Genomic DNA, 19,776 nt, shown 5'->3' on the forward strand with positions numbered 1-19,776 from the left:
AATTATGAAACAACTATTAAGGACAGCCGGCACACAGTTTTAAGGTTTTAGCCCTCCAATTGTTATTTAGATCCAAACACAAACACACCACCCAACATGTTTGTTACACGTATTTTTAACACCCAATAACTTTTTTTATTATTCTGTTAACCGACTACCGTTAAGTCCCGTCCAGTCCTGGTCCCACGTGTCTTCTTATTTCTTCTTCTTCTTCCCATATATAAACAAAACACCACCACCCTTGTTAAGTTAAAACACAAACACACACATTCCAAAACTCTAGATACATATCTAGCTAAGGTTTCAACTAGACAAATCTGTGTGTGTTGAATTTGATTAATGGCAGTGACTCGAGCTCTGTTGATGACCACAATGGTGGTCATGCTAGCGGTATTGTTAACCATTGTTTGTCCACGTGTCCAGGCACAGTCATTTGCACCTGCACCAGCTCCTGCTAGTGATGGTAAACTATTCATTTCATATATGTTTGGTTCAAAAATCTATTATATACATTAATGCAGTTTATATTGAATTATATTGCTGTTTTTGTACTTAGATCTGATATATTTGTTTGCTCATCATTTATAAAAGAACTCAAACATTACTGTAGGAGAGTTTGGGCTCGGCTTGTGAGTCGCTTTTTTAAGCTTAAGCTCAGCTCGGCGCGCCTCGTTTATTATTTATCAATTAATTTATTTAAATGCAATTTTTGTTGTTTTTTAATATTTTGAGAAAAACCTTAAAACGAGCCTAAGGGACTGTTTGGTAGTCTCTTAACAGTCATTAAGAGGCTATCTCTTAACTATTCAGACTTAAAACTACCTCTTAACCGTTAAGAGGTAGCTTGTTAATTTAATGACTGTTAAGAGGCTACCAAACAACCCCTAAGGTTGGGTTAAGCTCGTGTGCAGTACCTTAAACGAGTTTAAGCTCTGTTCGAGCTCGGGTGTGCAGTTTGAAATTAATACATAGAAGTTCCAAAAGAGTTAAAATTTAAAGTTTGAGCTCGCCTCACCTTGTTTATTAGTTATTAATTAATTTACACACACTTTTTGTTGTTTTTATATATTTTGAGAAAAACCTTAAACGAGCCTAAGGTCGGGTTAAGCTCGTGTGCAGTACCTTAAATGAGCTAAAGCTTGGTTCAAGCTTGGGCGTGTAGTTTGAAATTAATACATAGAAGTTCATAAGAGTTAAAATTTAAAAATACACTAGGTTTGTTAAGGCTCAAGTGCTCAACAAGCCTAAATGATCGTTAAGGGTCGACAAGCCTAAATGAACTTCCCATACGAGGCTTGAGCTCGGGCTTGATAACTAAACGAACTTTATTTGAAGCTGATGCTCGGATCGGGCTCGATAAGGCTCGACTCGTTTCAAGCTTTTTATCAATTTGACATCGAGTAGCTCGTGAATGGCTTGATTATTTTCTGCTTATTTTTCTTAGATATTGATTGAAGCAGTTGTGAATAGAATTGAATTGTTGTTTCTCTGTGTGTATCTTGTTTTGCATTTTGTGAAGTTTGATTAATCTCATGAGCACCAAAATAATTTGGCTTTTGGAATTTCATTAACTATGCTCACAAGTTGGTAACTCAAGAAGTTATGTGAATGAACCAGATGCTATTATTAATATTCTACTTTAATGTTACTTTTTGGTGGTTAAATGTAGTTAGTCCATTTAATTGCACATACAAACACATGTGATGGTCACAATTCACAAACCAATTATTTTAGCAACAAGATAATTGAATATCGTGTCTCCTACTAACATTAGTTAGGTATCTTTAGCTACATTTTTGATAGATGAATGATTAATGTTGCTTTTGTGTTACAGGTACTTCGATCGACCAGGGCATCGCTTATGCGTTGATGATCGGGGCGTTACTTCTAACCTACCTCATCCATCCGTTGGACGCTTTCCCATACGGCCTCTTTTAAACTTTTGTATTATTATCTTAGTAGATCAAGAGACAGGTTTTGATTTGTGTTACCAAGCATCATTGTGACGATAATTTAGTTGTATTTCTTGATATTAATCTACTTGCTTTGTCATTGTCCAATATGTATTTATCTAGTTAAGCCAGATAATTATTAGCCTAAACTAACTAAGATATTATTAAAGTATTCAAATCTATATTTCATTAGGCTAAATGATTGTTCTAATTTTCACGTGGGCGATGTCTTCTGTTATAGAGAACATACTTAACGACTTCATAGAAAGACACTACGATCCCCACTGACGGGCCCGCACGTGCTACACGAGGGCCGACTCCTGTGAATAGTCCTTTTATCCCTCCATCCCTGTTTCATGAGCATAACCATTCATTTTGTCAAACTGTCAAGCTCCTAATTAACATAATTAAAAAAACTGAAACAAATCAATCAAGTGAGCAAGTAATACATACCGCCATATCTCAACTAGTGTTTGTCTTGTGGTCATCGTCAATGCCCGGACACGATCTTTCTGAAAGTTAAAAGTGCAAGTCAAAACATAAGTAACTAACTAATCTGGAAGTCAAACGTCCGAGTCAAACATAAGTAACTAACTAATCTAGAATTCGAACATAAACGTATTCTATGAATCTATTCCATTCTAATGAACATGTTTTACGGTTGATTTAGTCATCGGTACCTCTATTTGCCGACGAGTTTTTGCCACGTCTAACGGGCATGTAGTGGCCCCCGCAAGGCTTCCTGCAACAAAACCCGCTGCAAAGTTTGCGCCAATAATTGTTGCAGCGTTACTTTCGTCACCGGACATACGTAGTAATCCTCTCCTAATCTGCAGGAAAGATAATAATATAAGTACATAACATAAGTAACACTTTTTGCATCTTTTGAAGCTCTTAATACTTTTGTCTTACTGGTTCAAGTGTAGCCCAGCAAACCGCAGAAAATGGAACGTCACGTGATAGCTGTGCTCCGAGGCCAGTCCATAAAAGCCGAAAGTTACTAAACGCTGTAACAATTTCAACCCATTGTATGATACCTTATTAATATCGGGTCAAATGGGAAATTCGGTACAAAGAAAACATATCACACTGTTGTCCGCTTTAAAATTCACTCAAAAGTTTAATAAGCGTTTACTACTATCTACTCCTATAATGTTATATTCAAAATATTAAAGCGACATGATATAATTGTAGTAATGCTATATTCAAACCAGGGGTAAAGTTAAAATACAACGGGAGACAAAAATGAGAAGTGTGAGAAGGATTTGTGATCACACAAAAAACCCCTTAAAATAAATTCAAAAAAAAAATCATAACTCAAAATATAAATAAAAAACGAAAAAAATTAAAAAACTAAAATGTTTCCACCATCATTCCCGTTCAAAAAAAATAATAAAAACATACAAAAAAATAAAAAAGAATTTGACGAAAAGACACAATGCCGAGATCAAAGACACAATGACGAAAATGAACAAAAGACACAGTTATAACTAAAAAAAGACACAATAAATCGCAAAATATAACACAATGCCGAACATAATATAGCACAATGTTGAGTAATATAACACAATATAAAGAAAAAAAGACATAATGTCAATGAAAAAAGACAATCAATGACGAAAATAAACCAAAAACACAACGATAAACAAAAAGACGTCTTTTCACACACCATTGTGTTTTTTTTTAGAACGAGAAAGACGATGGAAACATTGTGTTTTTACTTTTTTTGTCTTTCTATTAGATTTTGAGTTATGATTTTTTTATTAATTTTTTTAAAATTTTTTTGAAGGGTTTTTTTATGTGGCTAGAAATCCTTCTCATCCTTCTCATTTTTGTTTCCCTTTGTAGAATAACTTGACCCTATATATATAATCATAGTAATGCTATATTCAAACTGGAATACTGGATCAACCAAACCTGTTTTTACCTGTTACCCGAGCCGCTAATATTACCATCTAGACAAATAACTTACAGCTATTAAATTTCTTTGTGCCCGTGTCTACATACACTCCAACTAGTGTCTTCAACACTCCAGGAAGCTTTGTACCTTGCTTCCCATCTTTAAACGCCTATCACTCAACAACGAGAATAATATTATTTGAAAATTCGGGTCACGAGCTTTGAAACTAAAGCTTAACACTACCTGCATACGGGTTCTTGCAAGTTCAACCGGGTAACAAGTAACACAAGCTAAAGACCGAGCAACAGAACCCGCAACTAGCGGGACATAAGGTGTCATGCTTGGAGCGTTTTTTGCAGTGTACTCTTCCATATAGTTTCTGAATATGTCGTAACAGGGCATGTAGATACCAACCTAATAAAAATACATACAGTTTTAATTAACTTATAACTAGGGGTGGCAAATGTGACCCATGGGTTAAATGAGTTATATTAAAATGTATATAATGGGTCAGAATGGGTCAAACTAATAAAAAAAATGATTGAAACGGGTTGAGATTTCTCAAGTTTTTTTTATTTTTTTATTTTTATTTTTATGGAACGAGAAAAACAGAGAAAAACTTTTTAGTATTTTTACTTTTTTAGTTTTTGATTTATATTTCAAGTTATAATTTTTTAATTATTTTCTTTGAATTTTTTAATGAGGGGTTTTTGAAATCTCAACCCATTTTGACCCATTTCAAAAACCCCTCAATAAAAAATCCAAAAAAATAATTAAAAAATCATAACTCGAAATATAAATCAAAAACTAAAAAAGTAAAAGTACTAAAAAGTTTCATTCGTTTTCTCGTTCCATAAAAAAAAAAACCTTCAAGAAATGTCAACCCGTTTTGACCCGTTTCAATCATTTTCTTTTTTTAGTTTGACCCATTATATACAACCCATTCAACCCAATGGGTCACATTTGCCACCCCTAGCTATAACTAACCAATTTTCCCGAATTAACTGTTGAAACCGAACAGCTAAAATCAAACAGCACACTTACTGTGGGCACTGCCAATGCTAAACTTGCACCAGTGCCTCTCCAAAGTCGCGCAAATCCTTCCTGTACATTAATATTTAATAATAATAAAGTAAATTACGAAACCGTCCTTTATGTTTATAGCAAATTTCACAAACTGTTATTTGCCTTTAAAATTGACGGGATTTGTACTTTGTGTTAACAAATCTTGCAAGTCACGTTCTTTGACCCTAACCCGGTTATTTTTTATCGTGAATTTGGTCACATAGACCCCACATGAGGGCAAATTAGTCTTTTTTACACTTTTAAAACAAAAAATAAAAACCAGAAAAATCTATACTCTCTAATAAAAGGCTATAAGTTTTGCCACTTTTCACTCCTACATTAAACCTCATCTTTTTTAACAAATTTATAATAGTAAAATAATAGTTACCATTCTTAAAATTTATGCTTCAAAATTTGTTAATTTAATATTTACTTCCTTTTTTTTCAAACGTTTGATCTTTATAATTATCTTTACTTTAAAATTGTTTTATCGACTATTGTACAACGACTGTATTAATAGTGTTTAAGGGGTTTATTGTTTCTTGTATACTGATTATTTATTAAATATTGTATTTTCAAGAACTACTCGAGTAGTACATGGGCCTCAAACTAGTATTAAATATAACACTCTCTTTTGCTCTCTTTCTCACATTAATAATACGGAGTAATTAGTAATAAATAATAACTAATAGTCTTTGTAAATTAATAATAATAATAATAAATAATAATAATAATAATAATGAGGGGAAATTAGTCTTTTTGTGCATTAATAATTAAAAAAAAAAACTCCATTTTTTTTTACATTATGGTAATAATACTAGGTAATGCATTATGTATGTGATCTAACAAACCTGATTAATAACTTTGTTGAAGACATCTAGAGTGCCCTTATACTGAGAAGCCTGTGGATTACAAGGCGGTTCACCGAGTACTGATCGGTAGCATGATGGAAAACATCTGGTGTCTGCTAACATCTGATAAACAAAACAAGCAAATTTTAAATTTTTTTTAACTATTATTACTACATCACAGAAAAATGAAGATTTAATATACCGTTTCCGATTCAAAGTGACATGTAGAGTATAGATTCTGATATGGAACACCAGCAGCCTGAGCTTGTAACCTTGTCTGCAAAATTCGAGTAATTGCAACACATGATAATAACAGAATATTTCGTTCCGCCAGGCCTTTAAACTAACCGAACGAACACAAACGGGGAATCTTCGTGTTCATTCATTTAACTTTAACCAAACACGAACCTATGCAGTCAATATCGGTGCTATTGCGGTTATCGGACCTCTAGGCTCTAGCAGAATATCGGTGCCGATAAAATCAACAATATTGACTGATATCAGTTTAAAGTCTTAATTGTCAATTTTCAGTACTTAATGTTAGTGTTTTTAGTCTTAAACAGTTCCTACTTGCTACAATTGTTAGCGTTTTGTAAGTTGCAAAAGGTTAATTCGTTAATGGTAGGAGAGTATTCTAAATTGTTAGTGTTAAACTGCTATATATATATATATATATATATAAATTCTGCATTATATTAAAATCACCGATATCCCACCACGATAACCGATATCTCAAATATCGGTCCTTAACTGATATATGATATTTTTCCGCATTAACTGCATAGACACGAACTCGAACATGTAATCGAACACTTTTTTGTGTTCATGGTCGTTCATTAAGAAAATGGGCATGTTCGTATTCGTTCGTTTAAAACCTAAATGAACAACGGACACAAACAAACAAAAAGCGAACATTTTTTTGTGTTCATGGTCGTTCATTAAGAAAATGGGCATGTTCGTATTCGTTCATTTAAAACCTAAACGAGCATTAGACACAAACAAACTAAATCTAACATAATTAAACAAACATAAAACAGCACAAATGAACATACAAAAATAACCAAATGAGCCCCTTTTATGTTTATATTTATATTGATGCAGTTTTGACTAGCAATTAAATGGCTCAAGAACACAATGATTTCATTCAAACGATTCAAACCAAAAGATTCGGTGAACAAGCTTAAAAGCTTACAATCTTTAATTCAAAAACAATCAACTGAATAAACAAAAGACCTAACAACCATATTTATAAACAAAAATAAACAGTTGGGTTGGGCCGGGCCGACTTAATGGACCGGATGCTCATGCATCATATATAAATATAACTACTGATGTGTTTATTAAAATTTAAACGAACAAACATAAATGAACGTTCACAAACATAAATGAGCGAACAAAACGTGCTCATTTAATTAAACAAACATAATCTCACTTCCCGGGGAACAGTTGACAAACAGTTCCATGAATCGTTTGCAGGCCTACGATCGTATCAAGTCAATTAATTTCCAAATTTGTGTGAAAGTGAGTACCTTGGCGACGTCGAGAGGGTTAACTATGATAGCAGATATAAACGCCGCACCGGCGGCGGATAATGATCTCTCCGGTAAACTCAATTTGAAATCAGACGTCATCTTATTATTATTATTATTATTATTATTATTATTATTATTATTATTATTCAATTGCCCTTGATTAGACATATTATGTAGAATTGAACTCGAGATGATGATCTTGACGTGTTTAATTCGTTAAGCATGTGTTTATTGGATTGGATTGCAGTGATTGTTAATGGTTGTGAGGTGTGTGATGTGGATGCATATCAAGTGTTTGATAAAATGTCTAAAAGAAGAAAAATGATGATTTGGTGTTGGTTGCGTCATCAAGGCGGTGTGTGTGAGTCAGATAGAGGAGTCTAGAGATTCGTTGCGTAGAACCAAGCAACATATTATCCTTCAAATATATTCCTAAGACGTTTAGGGGCGGGTTTTAACTTTTTAACATTAAAGATAAAACGGCACGGCACGGCACGGCACGGCACGGCATATAAACAATTTAAGATTAATTAACACGTCTGTTTAACATCGTGTTACGGTTTAAAGTCTTGTTACCGTGCTAAAGGTTCACCATTTCCTTGTAAAAGCATTTGAACCTTATCATTTCCTTGTTAAAGCCTTGATATCACGTTACCATTTTTTGTTCATCGCCTGAGCCTTAACGCCCCGGCACAGTGTTAAATCCCCGTTACCACTCCCTTGTTGAAGGCCCACAACTAGTGGTCGTACAAGTTATTGTTTAAGTTGTACAATAAGGATTTAATTAAATTACTTTTTTTCACATGATGGTAGTGATTTTAACTAAAAAATGTGTGATTGGTTGGTTTTAAGATGGCCTCACAGATCCACGCTCTTATAATCTTCTTTTCGTAAAAGCTTTGACGAAAACCATATTAAAGCGCCTCCTTAGGGTTTGTGTAATTGTGTTGATGGTGTTAAAGGTTGATGTGGCATGGTGATGACGCTCATGAAGTCTCCGTTACACATTTTGGTTGTTAGCATTGTACATATTGATAAATTTCATTTAATCAAATTTTATTGTTAGGGGTAAAACTTAGGTGTGAACAATTAATTTTATATATATACGAGTAACTTGATACATATGAGTACTTTGCACGTAATCAACCAACTTGATTGTTAATGCTAAGTTACATTTAAAATCAAACTCAATGCAATGCATTTGAGGTGCACTTGTGACGTTAAGAAAAATCTCATGACACTGTTGTGCTATTATTACTTTTAGAATTATCTGCACAAATTATCTAATTGGTTTGTTTAAAAATAGGAATTTTAAAACCTATGCTGATAATTGAATTTATACATATACCTAGTTAAAACAGGACTTTTAAAACTAAATTGATCATGTTGTTAATGAATTACTCAATGAGTCATTAGGTTATGATTTTGTTCATACTATAAAAGATCTTGATATGCATTCATGAAAAATTAATCTTGATATGCAAGCAATCTTTAATAAAATGAAGAGATAAAAAAAGATAAATATACAAATATTCAAACAATCAGAAGATTAACATTAACATAAGGTACTATTCAAATAATCATACGATTAACAATTAAATATTAAGAAAATATTCAGATAACATTCAAACAATCTACTTAACTTTTAAAATTGATTTATCAACAAGCCATGCTAGGATCACCCCAAGAACAAGAAGGCCAAACCACCACAAACCACTATAAACATAACTGTAACGACGAGTAGACTCGGCCTTTGCATTATTGCGGATGAACTTACGTGGGAAATTATGGACAGCTTGAGACCCGTAAAACTTATAAGCGGCTTGATCATAAACCAAAGCAGCATGTTTTGGTGACTTAAAAGTTCCTAGCCATACACGCCTACCCTGCTCGGGATCTCTTATTTCAGCCGCAAACTCTCCCCACTTTCGCCTCCTGATACCGACATACTTTTTCCAATCTTCCTCAGTGGTTAAGCAAGAGTTATCCAAATTTGGCATGGCTGAAAAAATGAAGATAAAAAATAACAAATACAAATAATTTAAGAACTTAATTTCTGCCAGTGTTTGTTTCGATATCCTTATTGTATTTCTCCTTGGTTCGTAAGAACTTGATAAGTCAAACAGAAACTAAAATTGTACGATGATGTACACTTAGGGGTTACGAAATTGTATGGTGTGTTAAAAATCCGTTTAGACGTGTTTTCTCTACAGACAAATCCCTTTGGCACTCAACCCACTAATGCAGCCCTTCGTGTGGGCGTTGCCATGTAAGCAAAGGGATGTCATCAGTCACGGATTCATTGGCGATGGTCTTAGCATGGTAATTTATACACATATTATTTTATTTTATTTATTCTTTATAACCAGGTTTTAACTTTTGTAAATTGTCAAAGGATCGTCTAATTTGATTATAAGAATATATAAACAAACAACTAAATTACTTCGAGGTGACAACATTAATATAATTTAAAACATGGTTGCAGAAATTACTGGACGTTGCTAACTCGATCGACTAATGAGTTGTGAATATTCCGTCTTAGTCGGGGGAGTACTCGGTAAGTGCTCGGCCTAGTCGAGGAGTACTCGGGAATTACTCGTTGAGTAATCAGCGACTGCTTACAACCATGATATAATAGATAACACAATCAACATTAAAAGATATTTAATAATTTATACGTTAAAATATTTTCAATTAAACTAAAAAGATTATTTTCCATGATCATTAAATCAAAATACACGAGCAGCTTAGCTTCTAAATCAAAACGGTTAACTAATCATGAACAGATTCCATAACTTACTAACAATTAATTAAAATTAATTTCATCATTCTTCAACCAAAGGATCTTGGAAGAAACTATCCACATCACATACCGATGATTCGATATCATCATCCAAACCCGAAAACATCTGTCTTGACCTGACACCCATTTCGTCCGTAAAATTAGTCTCTTCGAATATCACCGGAGACGGTATCCGAAATTCGAAGAAATCGTTTTCGAAATTATTCGAATAATAATCGAAACAATCATCCGAAAATGGGACCGTGCCAACCGTGTCACTTGATCCTGCCGGTTCCTGGTCCTGGACAGGGCCCACTTCCTGCACCATGTCCAGGCTCTTAAATGGCCCCTCTGTTTTACCAAACCGTAAAACAGAGATAGGTGAGGAATGTTCGGGCAAAGACTGCAGTTCCTGTTCTTTGCCAGAACATTGCTCATACACAGGAGGTGATATAATCACCTCCGGTGCGGGTACTGATACCGCCTCGGGAGGCGGCGTTAAAAAGTTCGTCTGAGCTTTTGATCCACGAAGCTCAATAGCTCGACGATCATAAACCAACGCCGCCTCCTCAGCAGTATCATAAGTCCCCAACCAAACCCTAACTCCCCTTCGCGGATCACGAATTTCCGCGGCCCACCGGCCCCACTGACGTCTCCGGACTCCCCTAAACTTCCTTTCACCATTCTCCACCGGTTCTTTTTTTCGGCGAATTTGTTTTTTCTTCACATCATTTTTCTCAAACTTGATCACACTAACATACTTTTTAACTCTCCGAGTATCTTCATCGCTAGACGAATCGGTCGCGTAACGATCCGTCATCGAAATCGTTACGGTTTTCGGTGAATCGGCTTCGGGTTGATGTAATTTGGTGATGAGGGCATGATCAATTTTGAACTTTACCTCCATTTTCACATGTGAAATAAAAGGACTATGGGATTGAATGAGTGTGTTAAGGAGATTAATATTCGCCTAATAAGAAGGAAAAACGGTAGAAGCTAAAATGGAGGGAGTGAATAATAATAATAATAATAATAATAATAATATTAATATTAATATTATTAATATGATATTATGTCAATAAGTTTGAAGTTTGAATGAGTGTTAATATTTAAGAGAATTTGTAGGAAGATCTTTTTATATATATATGGACTGAGTTATTGACATTTGATGTAACTTTTTTTAATTATAGTAAGATTGTATTGATATATATAGTTACTAAATAAATAACTATGTTTGCTTCTTTTGAGAATTTTTATATGGAAAATGTTTTGTGAAAAGTAACGTCAAATTTGTGGTTGCTTGCACTGAAAGTTACCATGCATTTAGAATTTTATTTAATGTGTAACTTTTGTTTTTATTTTATTTATTGTGATTTTTAATGTGTTACGTTTCATATATCTACCTAGTTACAAAGGTAAAAATTAAAGAAATTGTAAAGTTAGTGTTATATTGAGTAAAATATCATAGTGATATAAGTTACAATCACACAAGCCAACTAATTAACCGAGTTTCACTCCAAGAACATTGTTGTATTTCTTTGTTAGTGACATACACTTGTTAGAATCAAACGAGGATTCCTAGGAGATTCCTATAAAATTCTTGTCACATGCGTGGTTCGAATTCTGATGCATCACATTACCTCACACTTAGGCATCCCCACGGGTTCTACATGGCACACACTTTCCCAATGATCTCATTTAAACGCCACTCGCCACTTCCTCATTTGAATAGTGAAATGAAGGAACTGACCGTCGTCAGGCACCTCATTTCAAAGAGTGAGGGCGAGAGAGACGATCACAATTTTTTTTATTTTTATTTTTTCTTTTAAATTCTTTATATTATTAAATAATGGAATGATGGAGAATGAGAAAAATGACCTGTATTAGGGGTTGAAATGTGACGTTAAATGATAAAAAAAAACTGAAGTAACGCAGACGTGACGAATGAAGGAAAACGACTCAAATAAGTCATACCATTTAACATAGCAAGTATAACTTAACCCTTGAGTTTATTCTCATTGATTATTTTTTCACATGTACTCCAATAAATTACTAAGTGATATAATTTATTTTTGGTATAAGCAAACATTATATTCTATAAATTTAGTGTTCTGCTCTTAGTTACAAACGTGTAACATCTACAATGATAAAAATACAATGAATAACTTGATTAATTTCTAGAATTTTTTATATTCCGTAATATCAAATGATTTTTAATATCATTTTTAACTTTATTACGTTCCTTTCTCACCAAGGCATTATATCCTTACTGTCACTGATAGTTATCTTTCTTTCTCGATTATGATGATTTGTTTTATTATTTTACTTGCTCACCAAGAGACTATGTGCTTATTGATAATTTAAATGCTTACTAGCTTTATCACTAACCTAACTAATTTTTTTTAATATACAGGTAGTTGTGATATTTACCTACTTTTAATTAAATTTTAACAACATTTTTTCACAAATATTTTATACTTTAATTACTTCATAACACTATAGAAGTCATGTATAAAATACAAAGAATCTCACGTGTAAACCTACTCTTTTGATGCTATATCCAAAGTCGACTTCTCGACCGCCGTGAGACTATACCCCCTAACGCACGGAAAACGGATGGAATCCGTAAACCATCGCCCCCCCTGTCTGGTTCGAACCTGGGATTAAAGCCCTGATTCATCTCTTCACCTAGATATCCTTCGAATTGGCCCAAGTGAGAATAGAGCATGCGTCTCCACTAAAAGAGGACATATCTTTTACCACCAGACCAACTTCTCGGATTATAAGAAATTGCGTGTTTGTTTAAATAACCTACACATGTTATGTAAGTACGTACATGAAATAAGAGACTGGTTATGACCTTGAACATTACAAACTTTTTTTTTGAACGACCAACAAAAACTATTATATTTAAATAAAATCTAGCGAGCCGCTAGACCCACCTGTACATACGCCAACACGTTCAAAAAGATGAGACATCAAAACAAACACATCCAAAAGAACAAATGAACCTAGTCACCTAACGACTTAAGTATGTTGCAACCGAAAAAATTCTAAAAAAAAAAATTCTTAATTTTTTTTAAATTCTTGAACATTACAAACTCAAGAAGATTTTTGAAAAAAAAATTCTTTAATCATTGATAAAAACTAATAATTTAAGTTATTTTATTTCTCACAAAAATTTAGAAAGAGTAAGAGATAGATACCTGCAATTTCCTTTTTTATTTAAGTTTGATTAGCATCATATGTTAAATGAGAACAAATCATGATTTTATACAGTCTTTTAGCATATGCTTTAACATTTAAGTTAGAACTAATAATTTATTTTAACCATCGCTTTTGTCATTCAATCAGCTGAATTGTTTCGACTCCTAAAAGGCTAAAAATATCTGTATGTTTGATGTATCTATATTTGGTTAATTAATAAAATCATAAATAACTTTTCACAAGGGTTGACTTGTAGAAGGTGCGAAACTTGGGCCCCAAGCACATTTATAAATAAAATATATAAAATAAGACCCACTTAACGGCGTTAGTGTGATAAGTAGCTTTTGCTTTCAAACAACCAAACATAATATGTAAGCGTGCAAAGTTTATGTTTTCTTTTCAACTTTATATGTGGGGTAATTATTTTAAAAGTTAAATCAGATTTTTTATAGAAGGTTTAATTGGACAGTGTTTATAAAGTATTAGATGGATCCATTAATCATATAACTTTATTCATTTATTTATAAAAATAATAACATTATTATTTATATTACTTAAGAGCATGGACGTGTCCAAAAACTGTTCATTAAGGTCGGTTTTTTCAATGTTGTGTGTCTCTTGTCTTAACGTCCGATATTTTGGTGCAAGTACGAATAGCTCACATAAATAAAATACAATCATGAAAAACTGTATGTAAAAAGTATATTGTTATTTAATTTATACAAAACGACGCCATTAGAAAATGGAAAGAAAACAAAACTATCTATAGTTGGTTCATGGGCTTTCATTTTTTAAATTAATTACATACTCAATCAAAATATTCTTAAAAATTAGTTTTCTATGCAACAAAAAATGCAATCGTCGTTTGTATAGGCGTCATCCATTCAATTTTGCAATTCCGCATTTCCTGGTGTTTCAGTCATGCTTCGTCATCAGAGGTTAGCGGTTAAGCAACAAGGTGGTGCGGTGGATTGTCGATCGTTGGCCGAAGTTCACAGGTCGGCTTTGGAGTTCAAGAGGATATTTTTTTTAGGTTTAACCTTTTCTTTTTCCATTTGAAACATGAGAGAGGTTACATACTTACATGCTTAAATATTCTTAACAAAATGGGCTTGTCTTTTCTAACAAATGGGCTGCTGATTAGTGAAATGGATTTTGAGCTCATCATAAACGGGCTTCTAATTTAATACTTGATTAGCTAAAATTTTACATAAAAAATGTCCGGCTATTGGAATAGGCATGACACACTTCAGATGCAACCTCGTAATCAGTCATGCATATTAATGGCTTAGCACAATGTTACTAAATAGCCCGTAAATGTTATATGAATTTGTATCTTGGTGAATATAGAGACGAAGCGTGTGCCCTTTAAGATTCATTTTAATTATTTAAGCAATGTATTACTTCGTATCTTCCCAAAACAACCAACGTATCTTGGTTTATTAGGACAAATATTTTAGGCAAAAACAGTTTCAATTTTGTGTCTCGCTCTAAGTCTTTTAAATTGTTGAGCCGGCCATGATAGAGACCGTAGTAAAAATGTAAAGCATACTATGTAAAGTTAAAGAATATGAAAAGTTATAATATCTACATTCCAAGAATCATTTAAGGAGAAAAAAGCAGTACATTTGTACTATAGTCTGCAGGTGAACGAGTGGATATATTAATGTTGATGTGTGCACACCTCGAACAGTTGTTTTTTTAAAGTATAGTTATGTTCAAGTTATTTTCCAACAAGATAATTGTAAGTAAGTATACGAGGAGGAATAGCATGCATTCATTTTTGGGGCTATGAACTATCCCATGTTATCTTAAACAAGTACACGTTTCTGGTTTTTTTTAACGGCTTTCGTTCAACTACTAACTTGAGGACTTCGAGAGGCTTACTACTCGCATACAATCCACCTTACATGAGTTCTAATCCTAGAATAGTGAAGTTTTGACTATTCTCCATAGAGGTGCACAAATCGGGTAACCGGTTAACCATGAACCAGTTAATATGCTCACCGTTATTCTTTTTACGGGAATTAACCGGCTAGACCTGTTTTTCAGGTCGGGTAGTAACCGGTTTTGACCGGTTAATAACCGGAAAAAATCTGATTTATAATAAAATAATAAAAAAATCAGTTAAACGGTTTATAACCGGTTTTGAAATCAATAATATAAACCGGTTACTACCCGGCGGTTAAGGTTAATATCAGTTAGTAACCGGTTACAAAATCGGGTACAAACCGGATTCTGTGTGCACCTCTAGTTCTCCATATTAGTGGCACACACTTGTTGGAATCGAACCGGGACCCCATGAAGTTCTCGTAAAATTCTTGTCATATGCGTGTTCAAACTCTGTCACATCCTCTCGCCTCACACTTAACCCAACTAGCATGTGTTTGCTAACTGAGCCAAGGATCATTGACTGCACGCTTCTAGTTAATACTAACAGTGTCTCATCTTTCGGTTAACTTTGTGTATGTTTACTGTTATCACAACTATCATTCATCTATGAAGAGAAAAATATATATAAAGGCCTATTTTTAGTACTCGCTCGGGGCACCCGAAATCTAAGAGATTACCCTAATTCTTATTATTAAAAAATATATATACATGCATATATTCACACATACATAGCTATGTGTGTATTTACCTTCGATAACATTTGTAAATCTTATTAAAAAGGAAAACTAGCTGCCAAAAAAAAAAACATGAGATATATAGCTACTGATAATCCTAAACATAGATTAATACACAAAGCTTATAAACCTTTAAACTGACACCTAAATTCTACTTTCATATTGAAAACAAAATATAAAAGAAACCGGAAAACAGTATCTTACAAGAGGAAACCTCATTTGAATATCAGAGACCCTCACTGCAAAAACTCGATGGCACGACAGCAAGTTCCAACCGGCCCGTCCATTCTTCACCTGGCTTCAAAGTAATCGGTTTTTCTATCGCTGCACCGTCCACACATAACATTTGCTTGTATTCATCGTCACCGAAATCGGACATCGCCTTTGATTTCTTGTCCCATGGATTCCACACCACTTCATTTGCATAAATTTCAAAAGGTTATATTGTGAGTCAAACTTAACTCGGTTTTAAAAATTCTGACTACTATACTTTGAATTTTGTAGGGGAAGTTTGATAAAGGTTAAAACTTTATAACAAGATTGTAGAAAGAGATATTTTTTACATGAACCCGTAACAGGATTCGTATCAGTTTTGAATTTATAACGTAGTCAGTTTGACCTCAAAAGTCAAATATGCTATCGGTCAATTTTTTTAAGGACACGAAATACGTCAAGAATTAAAAGTCATGATATATAAGTTATGTTTCCATGCTTATTGGAAAAGTAGATAACTAACATATTTGACTTTCAAGGTCAACCCAAAAAATCAAAACTTTGACATTCATATTGGTCCTTTAGATAATTTTTAAAAAAGTCAACGTCATATTAAAACTCGATAACATCAGCTATCAGTTAAAAAATGTTGGTCCTTAACTTATAACAAAATCTGTATTTATTTTGAATTTAAAAATTAGTAAGTTTGACCAAAAAAGTCAAAAGTATAGATAAAGCTGGTAATTGCTTACCAACATCCGGTAGCCCTTCCTTTCTTATCACGTATGTACGCTTCCTTTCATGATCAAGTACAGCAACACAACTCGGAGAACTAAGATAAACACGATCAATCTGAAACAGACAATCAAAGTGTTTAATATACAAATTATAAATAAAATTTTACAAAACACAAAAGGTAGAAACATTTACCTCGGATTCAAAAGTAATAGCATCTCCTTGTTCCGTAAAACGCTCTCGTTTACAAAGGTTGTCAAAGTAGTCCATCGTTTCTAGTCCTTCAATCCTCACTTCACTATCAATCACAAAAAAAAAAAACAAAAAAAAACAAAAAAAAAAACTATAATATTTCATATAAATAATGAAAAATATAACACGTGGGGCCGATACCTTATGTCAGACACTGAAAGATACGAGTGATACGCGAAAGAGAAACTAAACGGCTTCCCGTTTACATTCCTAACGCGAGATATTAACGTCAAGTTTCCATCCATTCCAAGTGAAACTCTAAGACGAAACTCAAAGCTATGGAAAAACATTATCAAAGTCTAGTTACGGTTACAGGTCAAAAAAGGTAATAGGTCAAACGGGTAAAAAGCCAAACCTGTGTGGCCAAAACTTGAGATCTTCTTCAGACGGTTTAAGAAGCAAGTCAACAAAAGACTTCCAGTTGGAATCGTTGGCGGGAAGCGGTGGAACATCGTCGTCAACCACCCAAACTTTGTTTCTTGCGAACCCGTGTTGCTCAAGTGAATCACAGTTACCAAACTACATTAAGAGGTGCATACACATATTAATTTAATATCATTTTTTAGACCGAGAAACGCAGGATTATGCACGGGCACCATATACTGATATACATACCTGAGGAAAACAAATAGGAATACCTCCTCGCATTGCCTTCGGGTGTTTAAGAATTCCCTAACATATAAACATCATATGACATAAAGCATGATAATTTAATTAAAATAAAACAAGTCTGCATTTTTAAAAAACAGTCTAAAGTGTTTTTAGAAGTTAGAATCTCTAATATTGTTTTCTTGTGAATAACAGTTTTTGTAATCTTAATTTAACATATATACAAAAATCTAATAAGCATTATTAAACAAGTACACATCACATGGGTGAGGTTACTGTACAATAATTGCTTAACGTACAATAGGTACGTGAGACGCTCAAAGGCAAAAAACAAAAACGCTTAAAGGCAAAAAATTCTAAAACACTCAAAAAACGCTCAAAACGGTTTTCGTGAATAAAGAAAAAAATTGATCGATTCACGATCCAAAACTATTATTGTATTCCATTTTTTCTCTAATCAATTTTTTAACTGAAAGTTTGCAAATTTATAATCAAAAACACAAATTAAAGCAAGAAGGTCACACCTTGCTACTCATAAACAAAAGCTCTTCGCCTCTTTCGTTTCGCCATGAAGTAACTTGACCTCCATGCAAGCTAACCTGCAAAAATGTCCAAAAACAAGAAGATTAAATAAAGTTAACATTTTCTTGAAAATAAACAAAAATTCTTGAAATTACTAAACTAACCCTGGCCGAAGCTCCTTGTGGGTTCCGAAGCACTATTTGCTCAATCCCATTCCAGTCCTTTGTTGTTTCAAAGGCTAGTTTGGAATCCCAAACAGCTGCAGAGTGTCCCATTTTTTCGTTCACACAAAGTCTAAAATAATCAAACTTTTCGAGTGTGCCAAATGCAGATATCATTCAAGAAATGATGCCAAGTGGTCAACTTTTGAAACAATATTTTTTTGTGATCTTGTTGACTCAAAATCTTTACAACCTTGAAAACTATTTATTGTGATTTTTCCTAATTAGACCCTCGTTCCGTCACATCGGTTTTCGAAAACGAATGCTTGGATTCATAGTTTCATACCACCTGGTAAAAGATAAGGTCAAGAAAAGTCAAGATTTTGATGCAAGAATATTATTATACCTAATATTCAAGATTTCAAAAGATTCAACAAAGATTCAAACTTTATTAACTATAATCCACAAAATAATAAATACATCATTTTCTACATAAATTTCAACAAAAAAAATAAAAAAAAAATCATACTTTTAACCAGAAATGTCAAACAATTCATACTTCAAACAATACCTCATAGTCAAGTTCACAATTTCCAAGAATTTGATGATAATTCTTTAAAAATTTACCATTTATCATATACATATCAATATATCATGATATCAACAACATTCAATAATCAAACAAACAAACCCTTATCCCTATATGAAAATAAAATCCCACAAAATTCAATCCAAAAAAAAAAACTTTAATAATCAAATAATTAGGATTTCCAAGCCACAAGCTTTTTCCCTAAATTCAAGAACACAAAGAACAAGATTCAAAATCTTGAAAACACATTCCTCAAATTTTGGATCCAAATCTCACACAAACTACAAGCTAAAGCAAAAAAAATTAAATCTTTAACAACAACATCAACAAAAAGCACAAACCTTTAACAAAATCCATAAATAAGATTCACTCACATTGATTATTAGAGATGTGCAAAGCAGCTTCAAATCAAGAACCTTTAAATAAGCATAAGGAGTTTTGTTTGTAGGTAGATAACTAGACAATAAAGAATAAAGAAACATGGGGCAAGAGGCAAGGTTGTGAAAACATGTGCAATAACATAATAAAATATATAATAGCAAAAATGAAGGAAAAGTTTCTAATTATTTATCTGCTTGGGGAAGATGAAGGAGGACGTGTAAGATACATGAAATACATGACAATGGTGCAAACGGTCAAGATTTATATAAAAATAATAAAAAAATAATAAAAAATAAAAATTTTGAGGTTTGCTTAGATTATTATTATTTTTTTAAAAATTTAAATTGCGTGTGAGGGGACAAAAAGGATTCAACTTGATGAAGGAACCTGGATCAAGA

At 33.1% G+C, this 19,776-nt stretch overlaps 4 protein-coding genes across 4 annotated transcripts; 1 reads left to right on the forward strand and 3 right to left on the reverse strand.

Moving 5' to 3' along the window:
* Window positions 1-263: 263 nt before the first annotated feature.
* On the forward strand, window positions 264-2,040 carry LOC143587599 (arabinogalactan protein 41-like). The gene is made up of 2 exons (XM_077068847.1): window positions 264-463; window positions 1,835-2,040. The coding sequence occupies exons 1-2, from the start codon at window positions 340-342 to the stop codon at window positions 1,936-1,938; spliced, it is 228 nt and encodes a 75-aa protein (XP_076924962.1). The 5' UTR covers window positions 264-339; the 3' UTR covers window positions 1,939-2,040.
* Window positions 2,041-2,112: 72 nt separating this feature from the next.
* On the reverse strand, window positions 2,113-7,670 carry LOC143587597 (mitochondrial carrier protein MTM1-like). The gene is made up of 10 exons (XM_077068844.1): window positions 7,298-7,670; window positions 5,971-6,045; window positions 5,769-5,891; window positions 4,897-4,956; window positions 4,096-4,266; window positions 3,925-4,021; window positions 2,865-2,959; window positions 2,633-2,782; window positions 2,406-2,464; window positions 2,113-2,301 (listed from the first exon to the last, which is right to left on the reverse strand). The coding sequence occupies exons 1-10, from the start codon at window positions 7,466-7,468 to the stop codon at window positions 2,160-2,162; spliced, it is 1,143 nt and encodes a 380-aa protein (XP_076924959.1). The 5' UTR covers window positions 7,469-7,670; the 3' UTR covers window positions 2,113-2,159.
* A 2,321-nt stretch (window positions 7,671-9,991) lies between these two features.
* Window positions 9,992-10,988, reverse strand: LOC143587598 (ethylene-responsive transcription factor CRF5-like). Its single transcript, XM_077068846.1, has one exon. The coding sequence runs from the start codon at window positions 10,900-10,902 to the stop codon at window positions 10,126-10,128; it is 777 nt and encodes a 258-aa protein (XP_076924961.1). The 5' UTR covers window positions 10,903-10,988; the 3' UTR covers window positions 9,992-10,125.
* Window positions 10,989-15,976: 4,988 nt separating this feature from the next.
* On the reverse strand, window positions 15,977-19,537 carry LOC143587608 (putative glucose-6-phosphate 1-epimerase). The gene is made up of 9 exons (XM_077068856.1): window positions 19,372-19,537; window positions 18,412-18,757; window positions 18,250-18,324; window positions 17,732-17,788; window positions 17,472-17,635; window positions 17,258-17,392; window positions 17,060-17,162; window positions 16,882-16,981; window positions 15,977-16,330 (listed from the first exon to the last, which is right to left on the reverse strand). Exons 2-9 carry the CDS (start codon window positions 18,583-18,585, stop codon window positions 16,143-16,145), a joined length of 996 nt encoding a protein of 331 aa, XP_076924971.1. The 5' UTR covers window positions 18,586-18,757; window positions 19,372-19,537; the 3' UTR covers window positions 15,977-16,142.
* Window positions 19,538-19,776: the final 239 nt, after the last annotated feature.

The sequence above is a fragment of the Bidens hawaiensis genome, unplaced genomic scaffold (assembly GCF_021521415.1).
Source record: "Bidens hawaiensis isolate Kalapana, Puna unplaced genomic scaffold, B.hawaiensis_p1.1 tig00035603_1, whole genome shotgun sequence".
In the NCBI taxonomy this organism is placed as follows: Eukaryota; Viridiplantae; Streptophyta; class Magnoliopsida; order Asterales; family Asteraceae; genus Bidens; species Bidens hawaiensis.